Source organism: Henckelia pumila, chromosome 3, assembly GCF_033568475.1.
Source record: "Henckelia pumila isolate YLH828 chromosome 3, ASM3356847v2, whole genome shotgun sequence".
Classification (NCBI taxonomy): Eukaryota; Viridiplantae; Streptophyta; class Magnoliopsida; order Lamiales; family Gesneriaceae; genus Henckelia; species Henckelia pumila.
The window spans coordinates 149,791,261-149,801,252 of NC_133122.1; the positions used below are offsets into that span (position 1 = coordinate 149,791,261).

The 9,992-nt window shown below is 33.9% G+C and overlaps 2 protein-coding genes across 4 annotated transcripts; one reads left to right on the top strand and one right to left on the bottom strand.

Moving 5' to 3' along the window:
• The first annotated feature begins 434 nt into the window (after positions 1-434).
• Positions 435-3,997, top strand: LOC140887679 (F-box protein At2g26850-like). Of its 2 annotated transcripts, none has more exons than XM_073295100.1 (5): positions 435-1,394; positions 1,575-1,660; positions 1,875-2,047; positions 2,744-2,824; positions 3,652-3,997. In XM_073295100.1, exons 1-5 carry the CDS (start codon positions 771-773, stop codon positions 3,837-3,839), a joined length of 1,152 nt encoding a protein of 383 aa, XP_073151201.1. In that variant the 5' UTR covers positions 435-770; the 3' UTR covers positions 3,840-3,997. The 2 variants fall into 2 exon arrangements, with proteins under 2 accessions (XP_073151201.1, XP_073151202.1); XM_073295101.1 differs by having other exon boundaries at positions 1,581-1,660.
• Positions 3,998-4,120: 123 nt separating this feature from the next.
• On the bottom strand, positions 4,121-7,564 carry LOC140887678 (uncharacterized). Of its 2 annotated transcripts, none has more exons than XM_073295098.1 (6): positions 7,169-7,562; positions 6,355-6,447; positions 5,725-5,958; positions 5,398-5,500; positions 4,799-5,028; positions 4,121-4,607 (listed from the first exon to the last, which is right to left on the bottom strand). In XM_073295098.1, the coding sequence occupies exons 1-6, from the start codon at positions 7,489-7,491 to the stop codon at positions 4,385-4,387; spliced, it is 1,206 nt and encodes a 401-aa protein (XP_073151199.1). In that variant the 5' UTR covers positions 7,492-7,562; the 3' UTR covers positions 4,121-4,384. The 2 variants fall into 2 exon arrangements, with proteins under 2 accessions (XP_073151199.1, XP_073151200.1); XM_073295099.1 differs by lacking the exon at positions 4,121-4,607 and adding an exon at positions 5,232-5,287 and having other exon boundaries at positions 4,831-5,028; positions 7,169-7,564.
• Between the last annotated feature and the right edge of the window lie 2,428 nt (positions 7,565-9,992).

Sequence of the window (9,992 nt, forward strand, 5' to 3'; positions counted from 1 at the left end):
TAATAATAAATAAAATAAAAATTATATTATTTATAAATGGTAATATAGTAATTTGAATTCAATGATTTGAATGATGTGAGATAAATAATTAATAATTTGATTGATCTAAAATAAATAGTTAATATATAGATAAATAATATGATGAGAAGAACGTGGGATGAGATAAGATGAGTTATACATATATTAGTAATACCGTGAACAGAACGGTGTCTTTGTATAATTATTTTATTTTATTTAAAAACTCTGGTTAAATGAAGAGAAAATGAAAAAAGTTGATGTACATAATTTACTTTTCCAAATATTTAATAAATGTGTGCGAAAACAAATGTAAACCGAACGAGACAGATAGAGGAGTAATTAATAAGAATAATAGAGAAGAATCCAATGGCGGTGGCAATTCAATGAGTTTAGGTGACGAATCAATTAAGGAGCAGCAAATGAACAATGGTTTCTTGTTCAGGGCGTTGTAACTCCCAACAATCAAAACTTGTAGTTTTAGTTGTCCATTTGAGTCTCTTTCTCTATTAAATAAATAAATAGCTTTTTATAAGTTACTATCCCACTCGATTGCTCCGCCAATTTATACATATAAATCTGAAAAAAAACAATCACCCCTCTAAAGTTATTAATATATTCCTTGTTTCTTGCTTTTTTCTTCATGCAGATTTTCATCTGCAAAATCAGCTTTTCTTGCTTTCTGCAGCTGTTTCCACATGTAAACTTGGGTTGTTTCGTGAACTTGACTTCCTTTGGGCTAAGCTGACTTAAAAATGCTGCTTTTCTTTATTTCTTGCTTCTCTTTTCTTCTCCTTTCGAAGATTCACTCGAGAATATGGGCATTTTCCACGTTTTTATGCAGCATTGTTGTGCCATTATTTACCAAAGGAATGTTTTTTACCCCTTCTTTCAAAATCCCTAAAACGTTTCCTTGCACCCACGAGATTATGAGGCCAAAAATAGAGATTCTTGAAGAGAAAAAAGAGTTCTCTTTACTGGATTTGCCTGATTTGGCTTTAGACTCCATTCTTGACAAGCTTAATCCTTCTGAACTGTGTAGCATGGCAAGGGTTTGCTGGTTTTTGAGAGAAAAATGTACGAGTGACCATTTTTGGGAGAAGCATTTTAAGCAGAAATGGGGTGCAGTTTCTGGGGATTCTACCTACGGAGAATGGCAATGCTATGTTGCTTCAAGAAGGGTACCAAAATTCTTGAATTCCAGAGTTCAGAAAAGAGGATTTTTGCAGTTCTTTTCCAGCATTTTCTTGAAAAATGTGCAGACGAAAGAAACGGATTGTGTTTCAAGATGCTTTTTACCAGTAAATTCTGTATTGCCTTTCTATCTTGCTCTTGAATCTGGAAAGTTTTGGTTCCCAGCGCAGGTCTTTAACCGAGAGGTATATTTTTTAGTACTCAAATAAGTTTCTTGATACTGCAGAAATCGTTGTTGTGGGAAAATGTTATTGATCTTTTAACTGGTTGGCATTAGAAGCAGTGATTTAGTGGATGGGTCCGAAGTTATATTTTTTTTAAAAAAAGAAATCGTATTTTATTTTTGATTTCTTGATCTTTTGAAGGTGCAGAATGGGCATATTGGATTTGTGCTTTCATGCTATGATGCAAAACTAAGCTATGACTCCACAAGCGACAATTTTGTTGCCAGGTATGAATAAACATTGCCCTTCCAAGCAGCGTGACGAAATCAATATCGAAATATGATGTTTGGATTATGTTGCTACAATATCTATTTCTGTCACCCCTGCATAAGTTTGGTCGTATGGTCTTTTTAAAGTCAAGCACAGTTTCAAACGACATTTGTGTTCGAGAGCACTTTGAACTCTTTTTCGATTTGAAGTTGCAATAAATTGATATTGTAGGTATCCATCTCGTGGGAAGAGTATGATAGAGGAAGATATAGAGTGGGATAGGATAAGAGCACCAAGTGTTGATACTCCTTCGAATGCTACTCATGTCTCTACATGTTTAGATGAACTTAAACCAGATGATCATGTTGAGATTCAGTGGAGAAAAAACAAAGAGTTCCCTTATGGTAATTCTTTTCATTCAAGTTAAATTTCTTTGTTTTTCTGTCCCAAATGATACAAATTTAGAAGAGAAGGCAATTGACAAAACATTTAATCAAGTTCATGTTTATTTTATATGCGAAACAGAACATCATTTTCACCTCCAAATCTAGAGGTGTAAGTTGAATCGAGCCGGCGACTTGAGTTTAGGATTTTGTCCACTCGAGTTCAAGCTCCTGTCTTGTTTATTCTTTAATTTCATAGGTTCCTTTGATTGAATTACTGACTTTTCGAATGGATTTAAACAATGGTTCTTTGATTTCATAGGTTCCCTTTTACCGATCGACTTACTACCATCGACCCAAACATGTAGAATCCACACTCGACACCATACAATAAAAAACTTTTAAGACAATCTGAGGGGCAATGCACGAGGTAGATTGAACTAAACTCGTAAAATGGTAATATCAGGCGACCTATTTAAGAAAGAAGATTCAAAATCCTTGGAGGGCCAAATCTTGTTGTCAACCTTTAATGGAAAAATAATTTCTTTGTAAAAAAAACCTATGGTTAGCAGAAAACAATAAAGGTGGCCCCCTTACTGATGACCAGTGGAAATTTTAACATGGGATTTTGAAAATTTGACATCCCAACTGTATTCATTAATGGAGCATTTTGTATGTATTTTATTTTTTTTGTTAATTTTTTCTGAACATTCACAGGTTGGTGGTATGGGGTGGTTGGCCATATTGAATCCTGCACTGCTTACAATAATGAATCTCATTGCCAATGTCACATCAATGGTAATAGCCTCACACTTCTTGCTTGCAACTCATTGATTTATGTCTTCTTTTCATGTGCTCTTTTCTCTTCAAAAATGGAAATCATTTATCCTCCAATTTTTCGTAGATAGTAGAAACCTAGGCTCTATAAAAAAAATCGTCGAGATCAAATGGACCGAGTGATGTGCATGCATGACTTTAAGATCAATTTTTTTCGGTCCAGTTAGTTAACGATTTTACGGACAATCGATTTGATTTGATTACAAATTTAGACCTTGGAATATAATCATATATAGCTAAAGCAATGCTATAAGGGGAAAGATTCTGAATTGCTAAAAAAAATTATATAATTTTAAAATTACTTTACGAAAAGCCATACACTATTAAAACAAGCTGGTGGGGCGCACCAACCCTCAGCCCACCTCAACCCACCATTTGGCAGGCCAAGTCAGCCAACATTTGGGTATGATGGAAAAACCACCTATTTGGCGGGTCGGATTCACCCGACGGAAACAAACCATTTTGACAGCTCTATCGTAGGTAGGTCCTCTCATGGCGGTGGCAAAGTGGTCCATTGGTCCACCTTGGAAGTCTCGGTGCTTTTCAAATCCTCCAGCCATGACTTTGCGTAGCCAATGGTTGGACAAACTTGCATTCAATAATAATGGGTCCAGTGTAATTTTTAGCCACAACATAAATATGTTATATCTGCACCAAGAAAAAGTGTATGCATGAACTTTAGGAAAAAGATTCGATGTACATACTAAATAGATTATGAGTTCATTATACACCACATAAAACATTGAATCTTTCTCCTTGTTTTATACATGACGATCTTGTGTTTACAGATATCGTGGTCTTAGAGTTCAAGCAATATAGTCTTGAATCGCGATGGAGGAAGGTGTCGATTTTTAGGAAAGATCATATGGAGACAGGTGATCAGGCGGTCGGGTTCTATGGCGGAATTAGGAAGCTTTGCAAGAAGGAAGAGATTGAAAAATGGAAACACCTTTGGCCAGATTGCACCTTGGAATAATGAGAGTTCTTGTACTAGTTCAAAATGTAAATTTGGCTACTTTAGGAAGGGGCAGGTCAAAGATTAATCGATTCCGGGGTGATTAAATGAAATTAATCTGAGTTATATTAAATTTCATCTTTTATTTTTGGCTGAAGAGGGGGAGAGTGTGTCATCCTAGTCTGACGCAATAAATTTTATTGTTGATGTCAGTTCAGTAGCAAAATATTGGATTGGCTCATTGAATTTCTAGTTCAATCTTGAAAATATAAAGTATTATATTCATCGAAAATTCATTAGTTGATGGCGCCTCAGAAGCAAAGAATTGGAAAACAAAAATGAAACATGCACATTCTTAGCTGATACAATTCCCTTAAAAGGCAGCAGCACCCCAAGAAGTACGTCATCTCTGCCTTCCAAGTCGTGATTTACAAAGAACTACCGTATTGTCGTGATTTTTGGATCATTTATAGCAGTAGCAATCTCCTTTCAATGCGCCGTGAGATGTCAAAAACCGGCAAAAGCAAACCAATCAGAGAAAATCTGCAATCTGCTAACAAGGAGAATCAGCATTCCTCTCCATCCTTTGTATAAACAGGAATTTGCCACAACTTTGTGTTCTTTTTCGGATCGTCTGTGAGGCTGAGATCTGAATCATCTTCTTTATATGTTTTAATGTTCATTTTAGCTCCCATTAGGACGATCCTTTCCACCATAAACAATTGGTAATTGTTCTCAATCAATGGATCTAACAGGCTGCTATAATTTGATGAATATGCCAATTTGTACCTGCAGAGAGACACTGATTTTTATTTTATTTTATTTTTCTAGCAGCTGAGGTTAAAGCTCTAAAACCATACTTTTTGAATTCTGAGTTCACATTTTATAGTGCTTATTCAAAATTAAAAATCCAACAACATTATTCTTCTTTTTCCTTGAACAAAAAAACAAACAAACAAAAAGTCGTTCAAGTCACAAACCTCACAGCCAAAGGAGAAAAGAAGCCCGGAGTCCTTTCATTGGAGGCGATGAAAAGGGTTCGTCCAACAGGAACCCATTTCGCAATTCGACAAAGGATAAACTCGGGACGTGTATCTCTGTCGATATGGGGATGTAAGGTCCTCTCAATCCCAAATCTGTCCTTTCTAGTTTTCAATATATCACCTCGGCGAACATGGATAGCATCGTAGTCTCCAAGAAGGGACTTGATCTGCATGAACATGCATCCCAAAGTTGATAGCATGAAGTATAAAACATCTTAATAGTAAAATCACCTGACAAAAACGTAAATAAATGTAACATAACGAGCAGAATTGTAACATCCTGATTAGTGACTGACACAAGGCTATATTGACAGCAGAACATAATCTGAATCATGGAGCAGGTTTTTGAGTATCTAGCTACCAATATTACTTGAGTGGATCTTGATTTATTTTCTTCTCTGGGACAGGCAATTTTCCTCGCAATATCTGGCACATTTTATGATGTTTATTCAACATTTTTCCGCTTCCATAGAAAATTAAAGAAATTGGCGTCCACAAAGTCGATAGACAGAAAAATCACTATGGCTTTTAATTACCTTTTCAGCTGCATCTCGTAGCTTTTTTGCTGCCATTGAAGGAAGAAATGAATATGGCAGCAAAACAGAACTGTGATTAGTCCGATCCTTGCACTCCATGAACCTGAATTAGTATCATGATTAATACCTACACGAAAGCTACCAAGATTCAAGAACTGATCCAGGTATGGAAGGAAACATGGGTTGATGCCACACAGTTTTTCCAGTATGGCTTGAAAATTTGAGTTTTTATAGCTGGATTAAGTACTTGTCAATTTAATCAGCCAAAAGGCCAAACAATAGGCAAAGAAGAATGTAGATAGATGAAACTATAAGTAGCATACTTGCCATGACAAAGGATTTGCAGATCGATTTACGAGCAAAAGATTTGAATACAAACTTTTGTCTCTGAGATCAGTCCGGCTGACTCCTTGTACATGTGCTATCCCTCTGGAACCCAATTTCATGCTCGTTGTAAGAACATGATGCCAAGATTTTGAATTATCCAAAATCACAGGCACTGTAACGGATATAAGATCCAAATCGTACAAAGAGTCAATAGCACATGTGTTAGCATCCCACCTAGCAAACGAAAACAAATCATGATAAATCATTTAAAACAGCCAGTGGACACTATAAAACAATGCCAAGTCCTTGTATTTTTTCTATCTCGGCTAACAAATTTAGTCAATTTGTTTTCCTGAATTATTTAAAAGCCCAAACAAAAATAATTTACTTTCAAATAAAATAACAAGGATCTTGCCTGTGTTCGCTTCAGAGAGTGGAAAATATAAAAATGCATCCAATTAAAGACGTCCTTACCAGTCCCATAAATGATATCTGAACCAACATTACTCTAAAAAATCAGATCAAAATACTCGACAACAATTTCAACGCACAACCTCCACTTCAGAACTGTGTAACTACCCTCGGCACAACATAGTATCTGTAGCAGAATAGGGAAAAAAAAAAACTCACTTGTCCTCTGCAACCATAATTCCGGACTGATGAAGAATCCCTTTCTTGTTGTGTACTGGATTTATACACATCCTAGAAGGCATTACAAAAGTCCTGCAACCAGGAGCAGAAACGTGCAAAGATAAATAATTCTGCAAAAACATAAAGCAAGTGCAGAAATTAAAATTGAAATAGGCGAATCAGTTTGCAGTAAGTTGTATAAAATCTAACTGTTACACATGTGACGGCCTAATGTCTGATATATGAATCTTAACAAACCATGATCTTAGTCCAACACATTTCATTTCGTCTAAAAAAGAAATGGAGGAGATGAAGCCAAAATCGCGATTTTCTCTTGTTTCCAAAGCACAAATTAGCAGCCAATTGTGGATAATGGATTGAACTCGAAAATCACAAATACCACGACATTGGAATATAAAATGAATTTCTAACATCCACCCGAATAACTATAATTTAATTATATGCTCAGAAAAAAAACAAACTATAATTTAATTACCCTTCAAAGCCTCCTTCCATTCAATCCCCGATCAAAATTCAAATTTCCATACTGCCGGATTTGCAGAAAAAAATGATCGAGTTTCAATGCATTAACAAACAAAACTTCCAAGAATTAGCAAATATCCCAAGTTTCACAGCATACCTACGATAAAGTTTCAAGCGCTATGACCAGTTTACTTGTACAAAACAATCAGAAAATTTATAATCAACTGCAGTACCCTCCATTCCAGATTAAAAAATAAATAAAATAAAGATTCAATATTGGAGCCACATAACCATAGAAGATTAAAGAAGTGATGGATATTGCATTACATACCTTTTCAGAAACAAGGCTTCTTCAATTGCACACCTCAGACTGGATTCCTGATGACCCAAACCCGCACAAGTGTCGCAGTGTTTTCCAGGGCAATCGATTCTGCTTCCCCAGTACAAGTATTTATCGTGCATACTGTGACGATCATTGGGGTTATTTGCAATGTTCTGCGAGGTTCTTGAAGAGGAGAAGGAGAACCCATTAGTGGAGAGTAGAGATGAAGCAAGGTACAACAACGCAATGCACGCGATTGAAGCTGTGAATACGAGGATTGGAGATCTGGGCTTTGCTGATTTTGCTTTCTGATGGGTTCTTTGAATCGCCATTGGAGCAGTTGGGGTTTTTGAGCATTTTCAATTTCAATTTGTTGGGAAGGATTCTCATGAAAATAGATTTCTTTTGTATTTTTTGTATCAAACCTCTATAAACTATTGATTTGAAAAAATAATAATCTGATATAGTTGTATTTCAAATAAGTCATTTCTATGATATGCTCAGTTTGGTAGTCTATATTAGCCTATATTAACTCGTCTTATCCAATCTCGCATGTTTTCGATATATTATTTATTTATCTGTTAATTATTTATTTTACATCAATCTAATCATTATTTTATCTTATATCAATCAAATCATTTAATTTAAATTAATATATTACTTCATATAAATAATATTATTCATATTTTAGTTATTGTTAAAAAGACAAAATAATAATTTATCATTTTTATATAAAATAGAATCAATCAAATCAAATAAACTATAATATCAATCAAATAAAATAATATATTTACTATCATTATTTATTTATTTTTTATTACATTATATTATTTATCTATGTATTATTTATCTCATCATACCTACCAAACGGTACCTAAAAAAGAAACAAACAAACAAATTGACCTGGTCTATTTTCTCGATTTTCCTTGTGAGATAGTTTACATCTAACCTTGGTTATCAATTTTTAAATTTGTTTTTATAGTAGAGCATAATTAATAGATTGGTCTATTTCAAGTGCAAATTACTCAAAAATCCCCAATACAAACATGTTTTGATCTGCATTCCCTAGCCACTTTTTTGTATCACAATTTTTGTTAATTTGTACCACATCTTGTATGGTTTTGCACCACATCTTATATTGTTTTGTACAACATTTTATGACTAGGGACCCCAAAACAAAACATGTTTGCATTTGGGAATTTTTGAGCAAATTGCCCCTATTCCAACCAAATACATGATGGTTTCGTACAAGAGAGTGATATAAAGTTGCATGTACAAATCTCCCCTCCGCTGGAAGAGGACAACATATGCAAACTAGAGTATTCCTATGTTACGGGAATTCCAGGAAGCTCGCAGGGCTCTAAACATTATCCATGGCAGCCAACTAAATGTTTCTCAAAACGGATGGAACCTAGCTACTCGATTAATCATCTGAGACTAGAGGAGGATGCATCATATAACGAAAGCACAAGTAGCTATGTGGTTAGTAGAGTGGTTAGAGGACATGAGGGACAACAGGTGGTTGCTTTTGGCCGGAAAATCAATAAGCCACAATCGGTTGTCTATACGGAACTAGCTGCAACTCGTGAAGGATTGCGACTTGCGAGTGGTTCAAGAGCATGGCTTGGAAATCCACGAAATTATTATCGATTTTCTTCTGACGGTGCAAGAAATTACTCACCCATTAGAAGATTATAGCTACACCAGAGCTATTGCAACCGAAATTTGGACATCACTTGAAAGTCGCCAAGCAGCAAAGATAAATCATGTGCGTCATACGGCAAATGCGGTTGCTCACTTCTTGATTTTATCATTATTTCTTCCATGTCTCTTTTGTTTGGGAGCAGAATTTTCCTTCTTGATTGATAAATTTTGTCATTAATTATTCATATCATTATTAAAAGTTTTACTTTTAAAAAAAAGTTGCATTTTGATTGATAAACCGTGTGTTTGAAATGCGAATAACTCACATCCATGATGCCTTTATAAAATAATAATATAAATTTCAATAATGTACTTGTAAATTGTTTTATGAAGAGTGTTATTCACACTTATTTTTTGTTATATGCATTCCAATTTAACTTTTTGTGATATAAATCTTCAATGATATCTTTTGATGGTTCCTTTTTTGGTAAATTAATTAAAATGCTAATCCCTCACCAACTTACGATGTAATTTGCAGTATCCAGAACTATAAACGATGGTAAAATCACAAAAAAATTAAAAATATTATTAATGAAATAAATCATAAATTTTATTCCGTTTTATTTACTTTTTACCTCAAGTTTTTTTTTTTTTGAAAAGTACTTTTTACCTCATGTTTTCTAATTAAGAGGGTGTTTGGCTAAGCTTATTAAAAAGAACTTATAAGTGTTTGGGTAAACTTATTTTAAACAACTTAAAGATTTTGATATGTTTGGTATTATAAGATCTTTTTATTGTCAAAATTACCAAAAAAAGTATAATTCTATGAAAATAAAATTTTTAGTTATACACATACGAAAATAGTTTTAGAATAAACATATATTAAAAAATAAAATTGTTTTAATATTTTACTTTAGAAAAATTTATGTGATTTGTAATTTTTTTAAAAATAATATTTAATATTTAATGAGTGGAGGATATAATGAAGATTTATGAAAATATTCAAGGATATTTTAGAGAGATATAATATTAAAATAAGATCTTTTTGAAAAAGTACCTCCCTCCTTAATTTTTTAAAAACAGCTAATAAGCTGTCAAACAGCTTATTTTGACAGCTTATAAGCTGTTTTTAAAAATTTTTGCCGAACAAAATTTGAAAGCTTAAAAGCTTTAAAACAGCTTATAAGCT

What these genes read in the sequence shown, in the direction of transcription:
- LOC140887679 (XM_073295100.1), top strand. Translation starts at nt 771, where the DNA reads ATGCTGCTTTTCTTTATTTCTTGCTTCTCTTTTCTTCTCCTTTCGAAG. An exon ending in AAACAAAGAGTTCCCTTATG is followed by an intron (nt 2,048 to 2,743) that starts GTAATTCTTTTC and finishes GAACATTCACAG; the next exon opens with GTTGGTGGTATGGGGTGGTT. An exon ending in TTGCCAATGTCACATCAATG is followed by an intron (nt 2,825 to 3,651) that starts GTAATAGCCTCA and finishes TTGTGTTTACAG; the next exon opens with ATATCGTGGTCTTAGAGTTC.
- LOC140887678 (XM_073295098.1), bottom strand. Translation starts at nt 7,491, where the DNA reads ATGGCGATTCAAAGAACCCATCAGAAAGCAAAATCAGCAAAGCCCAGA. An exon ending in TCTGCAAATCCTTTGTCATG is followed by an intron (nt 5,501 to 5,724) that starts GCAAGTATGCTA and finishes ATACTAATTCAG; the next exon opens with GTTCATGGAGTGCAAGGATC. An exon ending in TTTTCTCCTTTGGCTGTGAG is followed by an intron (nt 4,608 to 4,798) that starts GTTTGTGACTTG and finishes GTCTCTCTGCAG; the next exon opens with GTACAAATTGGCATATTCAT.